Below are 19002 nucleotides of genomic sequence, written 5' to 3'. Positions count from 1 at the left end.
CTATAAAGGTTAATGGAACAGAACAGGGTTCAGAAATAAACCAACTAACATATGGCCAATTAATTCCCAACAAAAGGTGCCAACATAATTCAGTGAGGGAAAGGAGAATATTTCCAACAAATGGTGCTGAAACAATAAGTAAGTCCCCTACATACGAACCTTCAAGTTGTGAACTTTCAAAGACGCGAACTTGCGTTCGCATGTCCAATCATGTAAGTTAGTTCACGTGTCTGATGTACATTGTCACGTGCGTGCATCCTCTACAAGTGGTTGTGCTTTTGTGTACTTTACAGTACTGTTTATTACCAGGTAGACTCATAGTCTTATTTTATACTCTGGGTTATAATCCAGCACTATCATTATTTTGTTCTTCAGACTGTTTCACCTTTGGCCATTTTACATAAATGGTTTGAAAAGTAGTCTATCTGTAAAATGTAGAAAAATTAAGTGCAACTTTTAAATGTGCGTTTAATAATTCCAGAATTTGAATTTTCTTTTTATTTGCAGCTCAGATCGTCTAATAGAAGAGACAATAAGGTAGGAAAAATGTTTTGGTTTTGTTTGTTTGCATATAAATGAACAGATAAAGTTAATTCTATAACTAGAGTTAAAGTCAGTTCATCCTCCTTAAAGATGAGAATTTCATTACATGGTAATAATGTATTTTTACTGTGACTTTCCCTTGTAAGATACATTTGAAGCCAAAAATATTTGTTTCCAGAATTAGTAGAATTGAGCTGTTTTACCTAGGTTAATTTTTCTGATTAATTCATACTCAGTATTTTCACCTCTGTCTTTTTATTCTTACTTTTTAATGAAAACAGTCTTGAACATGTGATTTGTTAAATGTCTTATGTATACCATTTATGTAGACTTGGTTTCTGTTACAGCAGCTATAGAAAATCTAGTATTATCTGTAATAACATTAAAGTAGTTTCTTGCTTAAGGTAAGGGAAATATGTTGGTTTGAACTGCTTAATTCTCTAGGTTTGGTGAATTTTTAAGTACCTATTTTAAGACAGTAAAAAAGTAAGTTAACTAGGAACGGTCTCCGTGCTTTAAAATTCAGCAATGTCTACAGCACTATTTTTCAGGAAAGGTAAAACAAAGTACATGGGAAAAACAACAAACATTTGTATTCTTACCATAGGCTTTGGTATTGTGTTCAAGTGTTTTACATGCTGTATGTTATTTAATCTCCTCAATAACTCATGAGATAGGCACTGATCACTAGATACTATCTCCAAAACAAAAAAGAAGTTAAGGTAAGTAATTTGCCCATGGTTACATGACTAATAAATAGTATTGAGGATTCAAATCCTCAAATCTGAGTCTCTAACTGTAGAATAAGAGCTCTATCTAAACCACTACTATATTTACTACCTTACAGAAAGAGGACAAGCTTTGGAGTGTTATTTGGTTTGAAACCTGGCTGTGCTACTTAATTAGATCTCTGTCTTGGATAAGTTTCTTGAAATCTTCATTTTCTTATGTGTTTGAAAACATGGGATTGATGATAATACCTACTCTAGAAGATTGTTTTGAAAATTAAAGAGAATATGAGTAAAATGCCTAATACAGTGCCTGGATGATACTAGGTAATTTGAAAATGGCAGCTCTATTATTTATACTTTTTTTAAAAACTTTTAATTTTGATTTCATTTCGGATATCAGAAAAGTTCCAATGGTGCAAAGAATTTCCTTATACCTTTTACCTAGATGCCCTAAATGTTATCATTTTGCCACATTTGCTTTTTCGCAATTTTTTTTCTGAACTACTTGAAAATAAGTTGCAGACATGTTGCCTCTTTACCTCTAAATATTTCAGTGTTCATATCCTAAATATGTTGAAATGGACTCATGGATTCTTATTTTATTAAATGGATCCTATCATTATTTAATAATCTTAGTAAATTATCTTTTATAATAATACACAGTTATCACATCTTGGAATTTTGTTTGAACTGCATGCACTGGGTCTTCCATCTGACCAACGTTTTCACAAAATTGCCTAATTATCAACTGAAATATCTCCCTTGTGACTCTTTCCCTTTCATCAGCACATGAAGTTGGGTCATGTTTTGCAAAGGATTCTTTACTTAAGGTTTCCGTATAAACCTTTTCCTTTTTTTTCTTTCTTTTATTTCTTCCTTTATACCATATCTTCTGGCACCAGGCTGCCTTAAGCTTTTCGATTCCAAGCTGGCCTTTTTAAGGGCAGGTGATATGAGTATAAAAATTTGGAGTGCCTCATAGGATAGGAACATTTGAGAACTATCAAGTCACTGATATTATTTTGCTAGTTAAAAAGCAAAAAAAACATGTAATTAGAAGGCCTTTTATTTCACTATTTCACTTTGTTTTAAAATATGATAGGTATCACAAGTGAAATTTTACTGAATATAAAGCTAGTTATTATTACTTACGGATAATATAAAATTTAAGTGTCAAATAATTTTTACATATTCTACATGTAAAATTTTACCTTTTCCTTTTAGAGCTGTATTTTTAGCATATGCACACAACTGAATGTAAGCTGACACCAGTTTATTGAAAAAAACGATTTTTTTTTTTTTTTTTTTTTTTTTTTTGCGTTACATGGGCCTCTCCCGTTGCGGAGCGCAGGCTCAGCGGCCATGGCTCACGGGCCCAGCCGCTCCGCGGCATGTGGCATCTTCCCGGACCGGGGCACGGACCTGTGTCCCCTGCATCGGCAGGCGGACTCTCAACCACTGTGCCACCAGGGAAGCCCCGGATATTTTTAATATTTGTAAATGTATTCTTAAGCTTTAAATATATAACTGGTATTGTCTGTTATTGAAAAAATAAGTGTCTGAATTTAGTTCACAGAATGGGTGAGTTTAGTTCACAGAATGGGTGAGTTTAGTTCACAGAAAGTTGAAGTTCCAGTAAACACATCAATAATTTATCATTTTAAAAGCATTATATATTATTTGGAGCTTATGTTTTGCCTCTGCATATTTGACCCTTGAAATAACAACAGCCTAGATTCACTCAGCTTGACTCCAGATGATGGAATAAGATGGGAAAGTATGTCTAGATATACTTTGTGTGGTACTGGAAATCATGCATATTCAACAAGATAATAACATAATGTATGATGATAATATCCATTCTCCAAGGAATACAAAGTGCTTTGTGGAAATTATTTTTTAATTTTCCCTATCTACTTCTGAGTCAGAGTGCATAGGAGGTGGTGATAGTCCCAGTTTAAGAAAACAGAGGCATATATATGATTCAGAGATTGGCCTCATATCTCAGCCCAGGTTTGAATTATAACTTTTTACAAGGCCATAATACCTATTTAAAAATACCTGGTAAAGTAAATTTATTATAAAACAACCACATTTTAAATGTATCGTATTCTATCATAGATATACACTTAACCTGGAAAATTATGAATAAGAACTAATGATGCAAAGGATGTTCTTAGTTTGACTCTTATTCTTGTGATCTTTTTACTTTTTGGATCTAAAATTCAATGTGCTATAAAGTTGACATTGCCCGCCTCTTTCTGCTCTAATCTTGACTGGTTTTGCTCTAGACCTGGTGCATTCACTGTACTGGTCCTGGGATGTCATTTCACCATTATCATAAAATGACCTCCTCTATTGGATCACTTATTTCTAAAAAAAAAAAAAAAAAGTCTTCCACTTTCTTAGTTTATTCCCTTATTATGTTGGACCATGTTCTTTAGTAGCTTCCTCAGAAAGAATAGGAGGTAAAATTTTTGGATTTTACACATCGAAAAAAGTCTTTATTCTACCCGTATTCTGGATTCATTGTTTAGCTAAGATATAGAATTCTAGGTTGAAAATAATTTTGAAATTTTTGAAAGCATTGTTTCCAGTGCTGCTTTTTAAGTCCAATGCCAATTAAAATTTCTGGTCCTTTGTATTTGATAAGCATTTTTTTCCCTCTGGAAGCTTTTAAGATCATCCCTTTTCCCTTATGTTTTTGTTTTTAATCTCACCATATGAGTTTGACATGCATCTTTTTTAGTCAATTGAATTAGGCATTTGGTGGGCTCTTATAGTCTGGAAACTTATCTTCAGATCTGAGAAATTTTCTTATGTTTATCATTTTCTTCCCTCCTCCTCCTTTTTTTTTTGTGGTACGCGGGCCTCTCACTGTTGTGGCCTCTCCCATTGCGGAGCACAGGCTCCGGACGCGCAGGCTCAGCGGCCATGGCTCATGGGCTTAGCCGCTCTGCGGCATGTGGGATCTTCCCAGACCGGGGCACGAACCCGTGTGCCCTGCATCGGCAGGCGGACTCTCAACCGCTGTGCCACCAGGGAAGCCCTCCTCCTTCTTCTTGATCCTTTTTTTTTTTTTAATATACACTTTATATTTGTCAAATATACCCAAATGGGAAAAAAAAGAATTCACCTAAAATACAGCCACTAGATTGGTTAATAATTATTTTTCTCTATATCTCTGTTTGTATCTATGTAAAAATAATAAAAAATATGAACATATTCATAGATATAGGCAGACACATGTATAGTTGGGCATTTAGAAAAAGTGGAATGATATGAACCATAGCAGGTTAGTATGTGCCGTCACCAAACTTGTCCATGACTTAAATCAGTAAGTTGTGAGAGTGCCATATGGGTAAGTGTTAATCCCTGTATAGGGAACGGTGGTTGCTTGTAGAACACTGGTTATGGACACTAGAAATGGGGTTCCTGTTCTTGACCAAGGATAATCTTGGGCAGTGGAAGTCCATGATGGTCTAGGGAGCTGCCCTACTGTAACCAGCTCCTGAATGGTGGAACCACAACATGCATTTTTCCTAGTTCCTTTTTATTTTTGTAAGGCCGCGCCATGTGGCAGGTGGGATCTTAGCTCCCTAACAAGGGGCTGAACCTGCACCTCCTGCAGTGGCAGTGCGGCGTCTTAACCACTGGACCGCCAGGGAAGTGTACCCCCTTTTTTTAAAACTTAACTTTTTATTGAAGTTTAGTTGCTATACAATACTATATAAGATATGCATGTACAATATAGTGATTCACAATTTTTAAAGGTTTTACTCCATTTATTAGTTATTATAAAATATTGGCTATATTTCCTGTGTTGGGCAATATATCCTTGTAGCTTGTTTTATATAGTTTGTACCTCTTCCTTCCTTACCTTTCCTTGATCCTTTCTTACCTTTTCTCTGTCTTGCTTTTTTTTTTTTTCCTACTTTCTGGGAAGTTTACTCAATTTTTCCTTCTAACGCTCTGTTATGTTTTTATTTCCACTCCTTTTTGTAACTTATACGAGCTCTCTAAAGGTATAGACACACACACACACACACACACACACACACACACACACATTTATGTTTGTATATTTCATGGATGTGATATTTTATCTCTTGGAGGGCATTAAATATAATTTGATTTTAGAGTTTCATGAGCCTCCTTTATTGCCTCTGTTTCCTCAGAATCACTCTTCTGTTTGCTTGTTGGTTTGTTTGGATCTCTGCCTTTTATGTTAGAGGCTCTCCTCAAATGTCTGGTGAACCTTGGCTCTTTGTTCATATGTAAGGGTGAGGCTCCAAATCTAGTGATTGGATGCTCATTCTGTGTGCGTGAGTGGTAGGATTTGTTGAGTGGGAGGCTTCACCGTGGGTGATCAGGAAGGGGCCTGGCTGTTTCATTGGGGGATTTAAAATGTCAGTATCTGTAGGTCTCTTCTTGGTTAGATTTTCTGCTGAACTGAGGGCAGTCACCTGCCTGTATGGTTTAGAGCAGGTAATTTAGGGGTCTGACAACTCCTTTTACAAATTTTCATTCTGTCTTCCGATATACCTGATCCCTTCAATTCTTTAGATTTTCTAGGATCTGGGAAAAGCTTTATAAATCATTACTTGACTCGTAGTACTGAGGTGAATAACAGTAGGGGATTTGGTACTAGTAATGTTATTAACGTTTCTTAATCACTCAGGTGGAATTCCTCTAATTTTATTTTTGATTTTCTTTATTAGATGTTTATGTATTATAAAAGTACAATGTTCTTACTATAACAATGTAAATAATTCTAAAATGTATAAAGAAAAAGTTTGTCTCCTGGTGGTGCCTCTCCATTCCTACCCCCTGAAGTAACTTGTATTAACTGACAATTATGTATCTTTCTGATACCTTTCTCACTGTCATACAAACATATGTACACGAAGATGTTTTGAGTGTTTCTTAAAATAAAAAAGGACTAATACTATACACATACTGTGGCTCACTTAAATCATTCAATATGTCATAAACATCCCTCCAGGTTAATGGAAATAATTCTGACTCATTCTTTTAATAAGCAAATATTATTTCATAGTACAGGTGTACCATAATCTACTAAACCATTCCAGTGTTGTTACCAGGTTTTGCGGGGAGGGGGTGGTGTTGGGGAGTATTATTTCATTTGTCTTTCACTATTTCAAATAATGCTTATCCTTTTATGTATCTCCCTACACACTTTTGTTTCTTCTTTGCCTTCTCAGATCTTGAAATTTCAGTTGATTCATTTGTCATTTGCTCCAAGTACTCCCACTAACATTTTCCTCCAGTAGCATACCTGGTCTTGGCCTGTCCAAAAATGTGTTCATTTAGCCCTCTGGTAGGTCAGGCTATTAGAGACCCTAAAGCAGGTACATACAGGTGGCGGTAGATGGCCCTGCAGTTTTCCCTCTTAGGGGCTCGTTGTCACACCAGCTTGTCGATGTCAGCTCTCTGCTTATACGTCTCTCTGGCTGTGTGTAGCAGTCCTTTCCCAGCTGTAGGGACTGAGAGCAGTTCGTGAATCACTGCAGCCCCTGTACATGCAGACCCTTACTTTCCACTGTCTGGGCTTCTCAAGATGCAGTGAAACCTACATCTTTGCCCCAGGCTTGAAGAAAAATATAGTCTTCCCTGCCATCAGTTCTTTGGTTCTTCCCTTGCTTGAGAGAGTGTAGCCCTCCCTGGCTTTCTTCCCTCGAGATCTCAAGAGAACTTGGGACCTCAGATGGACCCTCCCCGGCATGTCTGCCTTTGTCTTGTGTTCTTCCATAGAGGAAATTGGGCCAGAGATTAGGTCAAGAATTTGTTCTCTACCATCTTCCCAGAATATCTTCATTTCTGTTGCCTTTTGGGTTTTTTAATGTTCCACATTTTTTCAGAATTATTGAAGATCTTCCTATTTTCTACTGCTTTTTATAATGTCAGTATCTAAAATGCTCCCCTGTGTGTTACGTATCAAAATGTATACTGACCCTGCCCTCTGGGATACTAATGTCCAAGAAGATAAGACTATTGAAATTTAATAATCCTGGCAGTGATAGCACAAAGATATTAACTGAGATTTCTTTAAAAAGCACATCAGAGTAGTTACATGAAAGAAACTGTACAAAGAGTGAAAAAGTGACTTCCCTTCTTTCTCATTTGCTTAATGAATCTGTGACCTTTGTCACCTGGCTTGGAAACCAGGTTAATGTTGCATGTGTGTCCTAAAATCTACTTGGTTGGTTCTCAAATGGAGTTTTGGAACATAATTTTTTTTAAATATATTTATTTTTTGGCTGCGTTGGGTCTTTCGTTGCTGCGCGTGGGCTTTCTCTAGTTGTGGCGAGCGGGGGCTGCTCTTCGTTGTGGTGTGTGGCCTTCTCATTGCGGTGGCTTCTCTTGTTGTGGATCACGGGCTCCAGGCGCGCGGGCTTCAGTAGTTGCGGCATGCAAGCTCAGTAGTTGTGGTTTACGGGCTCTAGAGCGCTGGCTCAGTAGTTGTGGCTCACGGGCTTAGTTGCTCTGCGGCATGTAGGATCTTCCTGGACCAAGGATCGAACCCAAGTCCTCTGCATTGGCAGGCAGATTCTCAACCACTGCACCACCAGGGAAGCCCCTGGAACATAATCTTTCCATAAGTTAAGGGCTGGTTGTATATAAATATTTTGTGATATGTTGCACCTTTGATTCTATTTTAATAATTGTAATTCCCTACTTCCCTCTCAAGGGTTTTTCCTGATTAAGGATATTTTAGTACGTGGCCCCTTAACCATTTTAAGAAGCTTTTGTAATGTGTGATTTGTCAGTTGTCTTATTTCATTTGTTACTTTGGAAAAAAAAAAAAGCAACCAACAGGAAACAGTTCACTGCCTTGTCCAAAAAAAAGTCAGAGGATAGCATTGGGGATGAAGTGGTCATTGAGAAAAAGGACAATGGGAAGACGACTTGGGAGGTGATTTTTTTTTTCCATGTTCCTGCCCAGTGCTTTTCAAAGGTGACGTGCTCACCTTAGTTTTCTGTTCACTTTTAAGGGTATGATGGATGCATGCAGGATCATCTGAAACATCAGTTTAATGAGCTTCTCTTTTCCTCCCTTGCAGCATTGCTATGGCAACAAAAGAAAATATGACTTCACAGAGAGGAATGTTGAAGTCTATTCAGAGCAAAATGAACACTTTGGCCAGTATCCTTTTTGGGAGCTTGAAATCTGGGGTTTTTTGGGGGAAAAAAATCTGTGTATGTGCTTCACCACTCTCCCCCCTCTTCTGGACAGTTGCCATCATCAGTAACAGTAGAGGCCATCAGTAATTCTGTATTATGATATGCCCTGCACTCCTGAAAGATCATACTGTTTAATGCCATGTCTAAAAGATTGCACACCAGAGGGTTAATACTAGTAGATCTAGAAAATAATTAGGTGAATTTTCAAATTCACAAAATTATTTTACATTTTAAAAGCTCTTGAATCCAAGTTAGAACTCCACAGTGTACACAGTTTTTACCTAAACGTCATAAATTATGTGCTTTTTTTTCTTTCTTTATTCAGTTTGGAGAATAAGTCAGTGGCACATGCTTAGAAAGGGAGGGAAGTAGACAGCCATACATGTAAATGAGTTGTCAGTGCTGGTGGCATAGTTTCATTTTGCACAAGCTAAACTCTAGGATAGATTTGCTGCTTGTTTATTGTGACCTCTACCTTTTTAATTCTTCAGTGTCCCAATTTAAAGTAGTATTACTGCTACTTCTGAGAAACCCAGCAGGGAAACTGATAAGCCTGCTAAGCTAAAACATTTTGTTTACTCTGAGAAGTCAAGCCTTTTTAGAGAAGGAAGTTTCCTCCCCCAATTACTAAGGGGGAAAAGACCTTTAATTTTCAAAAGTTGAGTATCTTCTGGTCCTAGATAATTTAAGGTCACTTTTAGTTTGAGACCTTATTTGCCTAAGGAAAGGCTGTTGGTATTTTCCAGTTTTTGCTGAATTTTGTTCTTGCTCTGTGACCCTAAGTATAAAACCACACCTCCAAAATCATTTATATTTTATATAGGGCTCTACAGTTAACAGTACCGTTATATACATTATCTCATTTTATCAGTACCATAAATTAGAATCATTCCCAAAATTATGTTTAAAAAAATCAAATAAAAATGGGTGTGAGTTAGTCAGGACTCCATAGAGAGATAGTAATAGAAACCTAATTCATACTGACTTAAGGAGGAAAAGGAGGGAATTAATTTGTTCGTATATCTGTAAAATTCAGGGGTAGAATTTGGCTTAAGGTATGGCTGGATGCAGGGGCTCAGATTTTATTATCAAGAATCTGCCTTTCCTCTCTGTTCCCCTACTCCATCTCTTATTTCTGTTTTCTTGTGTGTTGGCCTCATTCTCAGGCAGATTCCTCCTTGCGCTGATAGAGATGGCTACAAGAGTCACCTCCTACCAGTTCAAAAATTCTCATGGAAAAAGGGCGTCTTTTCTGACAGCTCTGGCACATGTCCCAAGAGGACTGTGGTTGCCCTAGCTTGAGTTACCTCAAGCTATTCCTAACCCAGCCATTGGCCAAGGGGAGGGAATATTCTCTCTGGCCAATCCTGAGTGTGTATGTACACCTGATGTCAGAGGACAGGGTCAACCCCACCCTGTTACATGAACTGAACTGGATTATTATAGAAGGAGGGGGGTGTTTCCCCTAAAGGTAATAAACTACATAGAAATATGTCTACTATAGACAGGGTTTCCTAATGTCAAAAGTTTTCTTACTTTCTCTCACGGGATTGTTGACCCTTCTTTTACCAAGCAAGGAAAGATTAAGCGTTTGCTTTAAATGAGATTTGTACCTTACACTGTATAAGTTTTTGCACATTACTTCATGCTTTCTGTTCTGCATTTTAAAAGTTGTTTCTGCAAATTGTCCCCCTTTTTTTGTTGATTAATTTGTAAAACACATTAATGCCTACAGTGTGTAAAGTTCTCCTCAGTAGGCACAGAAAAATTCAAGACTAGAAAAAACATAACCTCCGCATACAATATGTAGAGTATATAAATACACAGTGCAGTCCCTGCTGAGAGTCATTTATTTACAGGAAAATGCAGTGAGGATTCACCAGGAGTAGGGATTATTCCAGCTCTCTAGTAACCTAGGTGATTTTGTGGTTGCTTTTCTTGACCTTGATACAATATCTCTGTTAACAGAGAGGATGCACCTGCAGGTGTGTAGTGCTAGAAAAGCAAAACAATGTAGGATGCAGAAGCGTGTGCTTTTATTGCAACATACCAACAAGTAAGATATGAAGATATTTTACAGTACTGAGTAAAATGCAGTTGTGACTGCCATAAAACTCCTAAAATTGAAAATGTTCTTTCCTTTTTTTATGTTCCCCAAATAAGACAGCCAGAGCAGTTTAACCCACTTTCTTACGGTATCCTGCCTACTGCTGTAAAGTAAATTTAAAAATTTAAATAATTAACCAGTGCTTGATTATAGAGACACTTAAGAGTTTGTTCCCACCAATTACCTGCATCCAAGGGGGCTTATCACCGTGGGGAGAAGATCACATATTCCTCAAAACCTTTCTGGCGAAACTTCCCAGTCTTCTGAGAACAGGGGTTTAAGACAGAGAGAGAGAGAGAAAGAGAAGGAAAAAAAGGAGAGACAGGAAGCTCAGGATAGTGGTGGTGGTAGCTGGCTGCACCTGTACCTCCGTGCCCTGCAGGGTTCCTCTCTCCCGACCAAACGGGCTCCCACCCTGACAGCAACCCCTCAGTACGTGGTAGCCGTCATCATTGTTCTCTCGCTATTAATTTTTTTCTTTTCATGGCTCTTGTGTACTGCAGTTTACTGGGAGACTTGAATTTGCCCTTGAGCAGCAGGGCATTTGTGTTTGCTGTAACTCCCTCAGTGTGACTTTCTTGCCCTCTATTTCTTCTCATCATTTATCGTTTCTGTACTCCCCTGACTCTGTTTTTGTGATTCCTGTGAGTTTTCACTAAAGAGGCTTCTTCCAAATATGACCTTAATAAAGATTTCCCAAAGATCGTTTTCCTGCTGTGAACAGCCTTATCCAGAGGATCAACCTTAGGAAGCGGCGAGACTCACTCATCCTGGGTGGGGTTATTGGTGTCTGTACCATCCTGTTGCTGCTGTATGCTTTCCATTGATGAGACATCTCCAGGGACTCTTGACAGCCACCACTTTCACACCCTGATCCGGAATAAGAAAAAGTAGGCAGGAGAAGTTGACTGACCTGATGATTAGCCTGACCGGCAGGATTAATTCAAGACTGATAGTGACGGACTCTGTGACATGGTCAGGTTGAGCTGAAGTCACAGGTTTTCTGTGCTATCTTTTCTAACACACATTTCCTTCTGTTTTTAGTTTAAAAAAAATAATAAATGTTTTCAGTTGCTTTTGTCTCCCGAAGAGGTAAGTAAACCCATCAGAAACAGTTTCCGTGCCTCGGTGAAAGTGTTGGAGGCCGATGACAAGTCTGGCCTTACAGCTGGTACCTTCAGAAAACCAAGTTCCTCTGTGTCCAAAGACTGCTTTCCTTTCAGCCACCAACCAGATGGGGTGGTGAATAAAAATAGTTTTTGTCCTTTTATTTTACACTCATCATGAGAAATCACAAGACATTTCTTGATAATAATCTGTGCTATAAATTTCTACTCTTTGACCCCAACTCTTTCGGTATTCAAGAAAAATTACATTTTTCAAAGAATCTTTGAGATGCTCACAGACCAACTTCAACACAGTTGAGGTTGTCTGAAATAGAAGACAAGCACTACAAAAAAGCTTTTTTCTTTATTTTTTAATCGTGCACACTGGGGGGTTAACTGTATTCCTGGAAAAACATCAAGAATGACAGGCAGTCACTGTTTTTTGTTTTTTGTTAATCCCGCCCATTGGGTTGGTATTTACTGCTGTGAGACGATGAAACCTCAGCGCTGCCACGGCAAAAAGCCAGTGTCTGTCATTGCAGCTCTTCATCGTGCGAGGGTTAACGCCGGCCACGGAGTGAGGGGGGCGCTTGGTTTTCCGTGAGGTCTCTTTAACAGGCCACATGTAAAAAGACACCGAGTGAGGGGTCACCATCAGATAATTCCATTTGTAAGTGTTCCACATTTATGAGCAAAAGTTTAAGAACCACTGTCTGATGTACCAGGAATTCTGTGCTCTGTGAAAACCTCTTCATTCCAAATCTCTTAAGCTTTTTCAAACATCCAGAGAATGGCTTTATTATTGAAGGTGCATATAACAGAATCTATCTCGATCTGCACCTGTCTTCTATTACCACCCTTGGACAGTGACAAAATTTTAAACCACCCACCAGAATTCATTTCAAGTTTAACCATTTCTCAGTTTCTGTAAATCTGTTACTTCTCTAACTGAACTACCACAAATAGGCCGAAGACTTGCAACAGCTGTATTCCTCACCAAGGAAGGAAGCTACTGTTCACCTTTGGGATTTACTATGGTATTTATAGTACTGGCTGAAGGCCGTGCCATGCGGAATAAAGGGATATGAGCGTGTAGTTCTTAACTACATCACAGCGCGTTCATGGTGATATTCAGATGATTTGATTACAGGCTGATGGGTAGACTAACCTCTGGTCTGGGGCAGAAACCAAGAGGTTTTTCATGCTGGTGTCAAAAGTTTTATTATGTTCTGGGTATGAAGAGTGTTTGATACATTTTTTTAAACCATGGGATTTATTTTTCTAAATATGGGTTGATTGATCAGTCAGTTGATTGAGGATGCCCTTAAAAGTTTAAGTTTTCCCAGTGTGAACCTTAAAAGATCAGAGAAATAAGTTCATTTATTAAATTCTCTGTTGGGAGAACAAAACTTCTCTCCCCTGACACTTTATTATCTTTGATTTTTCAAAGGGTCTTGATCGGTGGTTGTGCCTCAGCTAGAATTTATGGGACTTTGGTTGCTATATAGTCGTCATTTAGAAAATCTGAAGTATCATAAATAAAGTTATTTATTTATACTACCAGTCTTTTTTACTGGTCTGACTGTTGGGTGTGTTCATTAACGGGTGGTGGTGTGAGACTAAAACTAGGACCGAAGCTAATCGAGCTTTTGCTGCAGCTGAGCAGACAAGCACTTTTGATGGCTGGTAAGCCTTTCCATTAGGGTTGTGCTTAAATGAAGTGATAGACTTGTGTTGATTATTTTCTTTATGAAAATAAAGAAACGAGTTCTTCTGAGGAAGTTGACAAAGCGCGGTGTAGTTGTTGGCGTCGGGTAGGTCTGACTAGCCTCCCAGCGCTGTAGCCCATAGTGAGGTGACCCAGGGCCAAACGTAGAGCGCTAGGGCTGTGCTCCTCTATCCCTTATGGTTCCTTTTGCAGAAGGAGGCCCTAGAGCAAGGATAGAAATGTGCCATTTACAAGTAGAGGCTTATTTTGGATCCCATGATAGCTGATTTGAACTCTTTCAGTTTCATGCCATTTAGCTTTCTTTTTTTTTTTTTAAGCAGCTTGGTTTTCTTAACTTTTTTGCTGTCCTTACAAACCAGTTACTAGACTCAGGGGCCAACAGTAAATTGCTTATTAGAGCCAGTCAGAGCCGGGTCCAAGGAATTTTCTATTCCTTGTCCTGAAGTTTACCTCTTAGAGGAAGTTATTCTCTCTCAGCCATTGTCTTATATGATGGATCTTTCCTTTGGGGATCTTTTTAATAACCACTCAAGAACTTTCCGTTTCACTTAAAAGTATGAAAAACCATGGCAACAAAAAGGGCAGAAAATTCCAAAAGGTATACTTCTGAGAGTTTGATTTACTGTGCGCTGATAACTTCAGTTTAAGATGCTTAATGAATCTGTTACTCAATTTCAAGCCCAGATATTCAAGTGCTTCAGTTGATCCCTCCTGGCTATTTCTGTATTCTTCTTACTGTCATTATTGACGATGCTGAAGGAGTCCCTGTAATTTGCAGCATTGCTTACCCATATTTTTCTAATGTTAGGAAAATATGGGCTTTTCTTCTCCACTATTCCTTTCTCCTGCTTACCAAGATTCACTTTTATAGAGACTGCCTTTTTCCATACTGCCCAGCACTCAGATCAGACATGGGAGTGCAGTCCTGAGAGTGGAGACGAGTAATGAGAGGAGTCATCATGAGGGCACTGTTTGTATCTGGAACCAATTAGTATTGATTTTAGTTCTTTCCTGTTGGACGCTGAATACATCTGAATAGAAAAATGTACTTATGGAGCTTTTTGATGCAATGACTTTTGGCCTCTATGGAATTGAGGCACCTTGGACTTGCATTCCCACCATTAATTTTCTATTTCATTGTTAATGATCTCAACCTGAGGAAAAGGACTTTAAAGAACTGGACTAGCCTTTTTGGTTTTCTCATACCTCATGTTTGGTCACTAGCCAGATATGATTTCTTGGAAATTGACTGCATTTTCTAACTTACAATATGAAGCTATTGAGGGTAAATGGCCATGTCTAGTGTTACACTGAATTTTGTGGCAAATGTAAAGAGTAAATGGATTCTGCTGGGAATTAAAATGATTGTGTTCTATTCTCCTTTTGGGGTGAGGGTTGTTTAGCCTGGTCTCCAAAAAGATATAGAGCTTTTCATCATGATCTTTATAAACTAATCTTGTTATTCCTTTATAAATCTGCATACCCGTAAGTTTTATAGGGCAAAAGAAAATGAGGAACAAGTGACTCTTGAGGATGTTTATTGGGTAAGAAGCTGAGACAGCTGAGCCATGTCCTAAGGGATCTTTCAGATTTTCTTTGTGCCTAGTACAAAGTATCAAAATTATTACTTTAGTATCAAAGTATTTGCATCTGTTCCTATCCTCTTAGCTCTTAGGGAGGGAAATCAATTCCAATCACACTTTACCATGATGGAAGATGTTTCCTCATGAAAAATGCCAATACAGGTTTTTAAAAATCTATTCCAAATGCACTTTCTAATTTTTTGCTTTTAAAATGGCTTCTTGGAACCAGGTTTATTGTATTTGTACTTAATTTTTTGTTCTCATCTAAATGTGCATTTTCTGACTGTATAGAAGAAGCTTTGTTATGTAATTTAATAATAAATTAGAAATATGAATGGTGTGTCTGTTGTTTGTATTGGAATAGTGCCATCAAGGCAGTTTGGGGTAGTATTATGAAATCTTTGGTATCAATAAGTGTTTCTCATGGTGTCCTAAAACCCAGGGTGAAACAGTACAGGCACTGAAAATCTATCACCTATCATTCAAAAACATCATAGGAATATTCCACTAATAATTTAGCCTAAGAAGTGAAGGAGAATCTCTTAGCAAAATGAACCTTCAGGAAGTATGATGGAAATGTTAAATTGTAGAATTTAGCAATAAAAACAAGTTCTTGCCCTCCCTAAGTAATGACATTTAATTGTATAGATCTGAGGACCCCCACCCCCCAAAAGAGTTTGAAAATCCCTCACTTCCCATCACCTCTCCAAATGTTCTCATTCATGTATTCTGCATCCTTTTTAAAAAAATAACAGCATAGTCGGGGCTTCCCTGGTGGCGCAGTGGTTGAGAGTCCGCCTGCCGATGCAGGGGACACGGGTTCGTGCCCCGGTCCGGGAAGATCCCACGTGCCGCGGGGCGGCTGGGCCCGTGAGCCATGGCCGCTGAGCCTGCGCGTCCGGAGCCTGTGCTCCGCAACGGGAGAGGCCACAGCAGTGAGAGGCCCGCGTACCGAAAAAAAAAAAATAGTAACAGCATAGGGACTTGCCCTGGTTGTCAAGTGGGTAAGACTCTGCGCTCCCAATGCAGAGGGCCCGGGTTCGATCCTTTGTCGGGGAACTAGATCCCACACGCATGCCACAACGGAGAGTCCGCATGCCGCAATTAAACATGCCGCAACGAAGATTCCACGTTCTGCAGCTAAGACCCGGTGCAACCAAAATAAATAATATTTTTTAAAATAACAGTATAATTGAGATATAGTTCAATTCACAAAATTCACCCTTTCAGAGTGTACCGATGGATTTTATTATGTTAGTTGTGCAGCCAGCACCACTGTCTAACTTTAGAACATTTTCGTCATCCCAAAAGGAAACCCTGTCCGCATTGGTAATGATTCCCCACCCCCCGTTCATCCTTTTTATCTGACCACACTGTTCTTCCTTTGTGGGCCACCCCCAGCTTTTCCCTCCCATCCACTCACATGGCCTCTAAAGCCACTTCTTCCTTGGGATCTTGACCTTTTTACAGATCAACAAACTAGTGCAGAGGACTAATTTGCTCAAAATCAGAGTGAACAGTTAAATAAGGATTTGAATCTTGAGGGCTCTTTGGTGCCAAACCTTGTCCTAGTTCCACAAAATATATTTTAACTCATGCTGCATGATTAGGAGAGAAGCTGTAGAAGAACCACCAATTTTGCCTGATTTTAGGGGCAATACATTTAGAATATTTAAAGCCCTGTGCCTTGATTATTTTCAAGGAATGCTAGCTACTAGCCAGGGGCTTAATAAAGAGTTCTCATTTGTAAATCACTATTTCTTTGCGACAAATAATGCATTGAAGTTGTAGGAAATTTTCTTTTAATGGGTTTAATTTGGACCAAACTTCCTGCCCATGTCTTCTAGTTTAGAACCTTGGAGCTCTTCCTAGAGATGGCGGAGGCCAAGCCTGACAGAGCACCTCAGCACAGATCCTCAGTCAGTGCCACCCAGACCGTGTCGTGGTACATTTCCCTTCAGGTGGCATGGCTTTGAAGGGCTGTCAGCTCCTACCTAACCTGGCCTTTCCTTAGGATCCGAGGCTCTGCCCCAACATGCCTTGTCTGCTACCAGAGACGCCTAGAAGTAAAAAACAACAACAACAAAGGCGGCGGAGGAATCTTGAGAAAAACAAGTGTATTCCTCCTTCCGAAGATAGAGATTTGCTGGCCGAGTTGGACCAAAGAGGAATGCACTTCAGCCTGGTGCCTTCCGCTCCACTCAGCTAAGATTTCTCACCTTGGCAGAGCTGATCAGCTTGCAAAGCTCTTTATTACTAACTCTCCGAAGACACTTGAAAGCTAAGAAGATAGGGAGCTGAAAGTCTGTTGTAACTTCTTGCTTAGAGGAATCCCAGAGATCATTGACAATGTTCTCCTCACCCTTGTAAAATTGCCTTCTAATTTGTTATCCCGATCTGTGGTATTCATTTTCTCTCCTCTGAGATATAAAGCTCTTAGGAAACAGTCACTTCGTCTTAATTAGTACATTTCTTTTAGATACTCCCAAACATTCAATTAGTCTTTTACTGATGAAATTGCTTACAGCTTGAGAGAGAGCAGGCAAATATGGTTGGTAACTACTTTTAACTCAGTGCCAATAAAGTATGGTTTAACCGTAATTATTTCCCCCAAAGTGACATTATCCCTATAAACAAATGTGGCACTTGCTTTTTTTTTTTTTACAGTTCTCCCTCTCATTAAGGATAACATGCCGAGAATATGGCATTTGGGGGGTTTTCGCCCTGGAATCAGTTCTCAATCAGTTCTCCCTGTGGCAAACTGCACACAGCAGCCGCCCTCTGGGCTGGGTGCACTGTCTCCCATCTAACCCCTCTACCCGCTCTGCACTTAGCTGCCTAGTTTATCTTCCGAAACAACTCCTAATCTCTCATCACTCTGTCCAAGAATATTTGTCATGGCCTTCCCTGGTGGTCCAGTGGTAAAGAACCCACCTTCCAATGCAGGGGACGGAGGTTCGATCCCTGGTTGGGAACTAAGATCCCACATGCAGCGGGGCAACTAAGCCCACACGCCGCAACTAGTGAGCCCGCCTGCGCACTCTGGAGCCCGTGTACCCTGGAGCCCGTGCACCACGACCAGAGAGAAGCCCGCACGCCGCAAAGAACAGCCGTACGCTGCAACAAAAAGATCCTGCGTGCCGCCACAAAGATCCCTCGTGCTGCAACTACAGCACAAAGCAGCCTAATTAATTAATTAAAAGAAAAAAGAATATTCGGCAGCTTCCTTCTGTCTCTGCGAGTGTGTTATATAGCACATTCACACGTGGAATGTACACCCAGCACTTTGCTTCGTACGTACATACCGGCGTGCCTACATACATCACACATAAAAAATCCTGTTCACTTAGTGAGGCAGTATTCTCCTTTTACAGATAAAGAAACAAGCCCAAGAGATCAGAGTACTCCTGATAGCCACCTGCTGCCCTTTGCCTGAGCAGAGTTTCCTCATCTCTCGTGAATGAGCAGAGCCACCTGGTGCAATGGAAAGAACGAGGCTTGGAGTTTCTGGCTATATCCTGGCACTGGGTCTGATCCTTTTGGGCCAAGGGTGAGTCACTAAACCACTCTAAGTTCAGTTTTCTTATCTGCAGAATGGACTCCAGTAGCTTTATGCAGTTGTAGAGATCAAGGACAACAATGGGACAGAATTCCTCAGAATGTTCTCAAGAACTCATGTGGAGGCAGAGAGTTTTCCATGAGGCTGCAAGTCCCTGGAGAGCCAGGGCTCTCATCTTGGTCTGTTCATCTTAGTATCATACTTATAATACCATGTTTATGAACCTTATGCAGAAACTGTCACAGAACTAAGTTCAATTAAATCTGACTCAGAGCCCCCATCCTACTGGGCTTAGCAAAAGAAAAATAATAATCCTGCTCCTAATTGACCCTCCTTCCCTTTGCCTCTTGGGCTATGCAAAGCTCCCAAGGGTCTGTCACAGTCCGCAACACTTGGGGCAGGTACTCTAACCCGCGCCGGACCCCGCTGAGACTCTTG

The 19002-nt window shown here is 39.6% G+C and overlaps 1 protein-coding gene across 5 annotated transcripts in view; it reads left to right on the top strand.

Moving 5' to 3' along the window:
• Positions 1–15340, top strand: part of GOSR1 (golgi SNAP receptor complex member 1) — a 43556-nt gene extending 28216 nt beyond the window's left edge. For 2 of the 5 annotated variants that reach the window (XM_059046325.2, XM_059046326.2), the window contains exons 7-9: positions 508–537; positions 8360–8442; positions 11290–15340. In XM_059046325.2, coding sequence (XP_058902308.1) covers positions 508–537; positions 8360–8442; positions 11290–11414 — 238 coding nt within the window. In that variant the 3' untranslated portion in view covers positions 11415–15340. Of the gene's footprint in view, positions 1–507; positions 538–8359; positions 8443–8805; positions 8868–10436; positions 11213–11289 lie in introns of those variants that run through there. The other 3 variants (XM_067020653.1, XM_067020652.1, XM_067020654.1) reach the window with 3 other exon arrangements.
• Positions 15341–19002: the final 3662 nt, after the last annotated feature.

The sequence above is a fragment of the Kogia breviceps genome, chromosome 19, assembly GCF_026419965.1.
Source record: "Kogia breviceps isolate mKogBre1 chromosome 19, mKogBre1 haplotype 1, whole genome shotgun sequence".
NCBI classification, from domain to species: domain Eukaryota; kingdom Metazoa; phylum Chordata; class Mammalia; order Artiodactyla; family Physeteridae; genus Kogia; species Kogia breviceps.
This window is presented reverse-complemented; position numbering and strand designations above follow the sequence as displayed.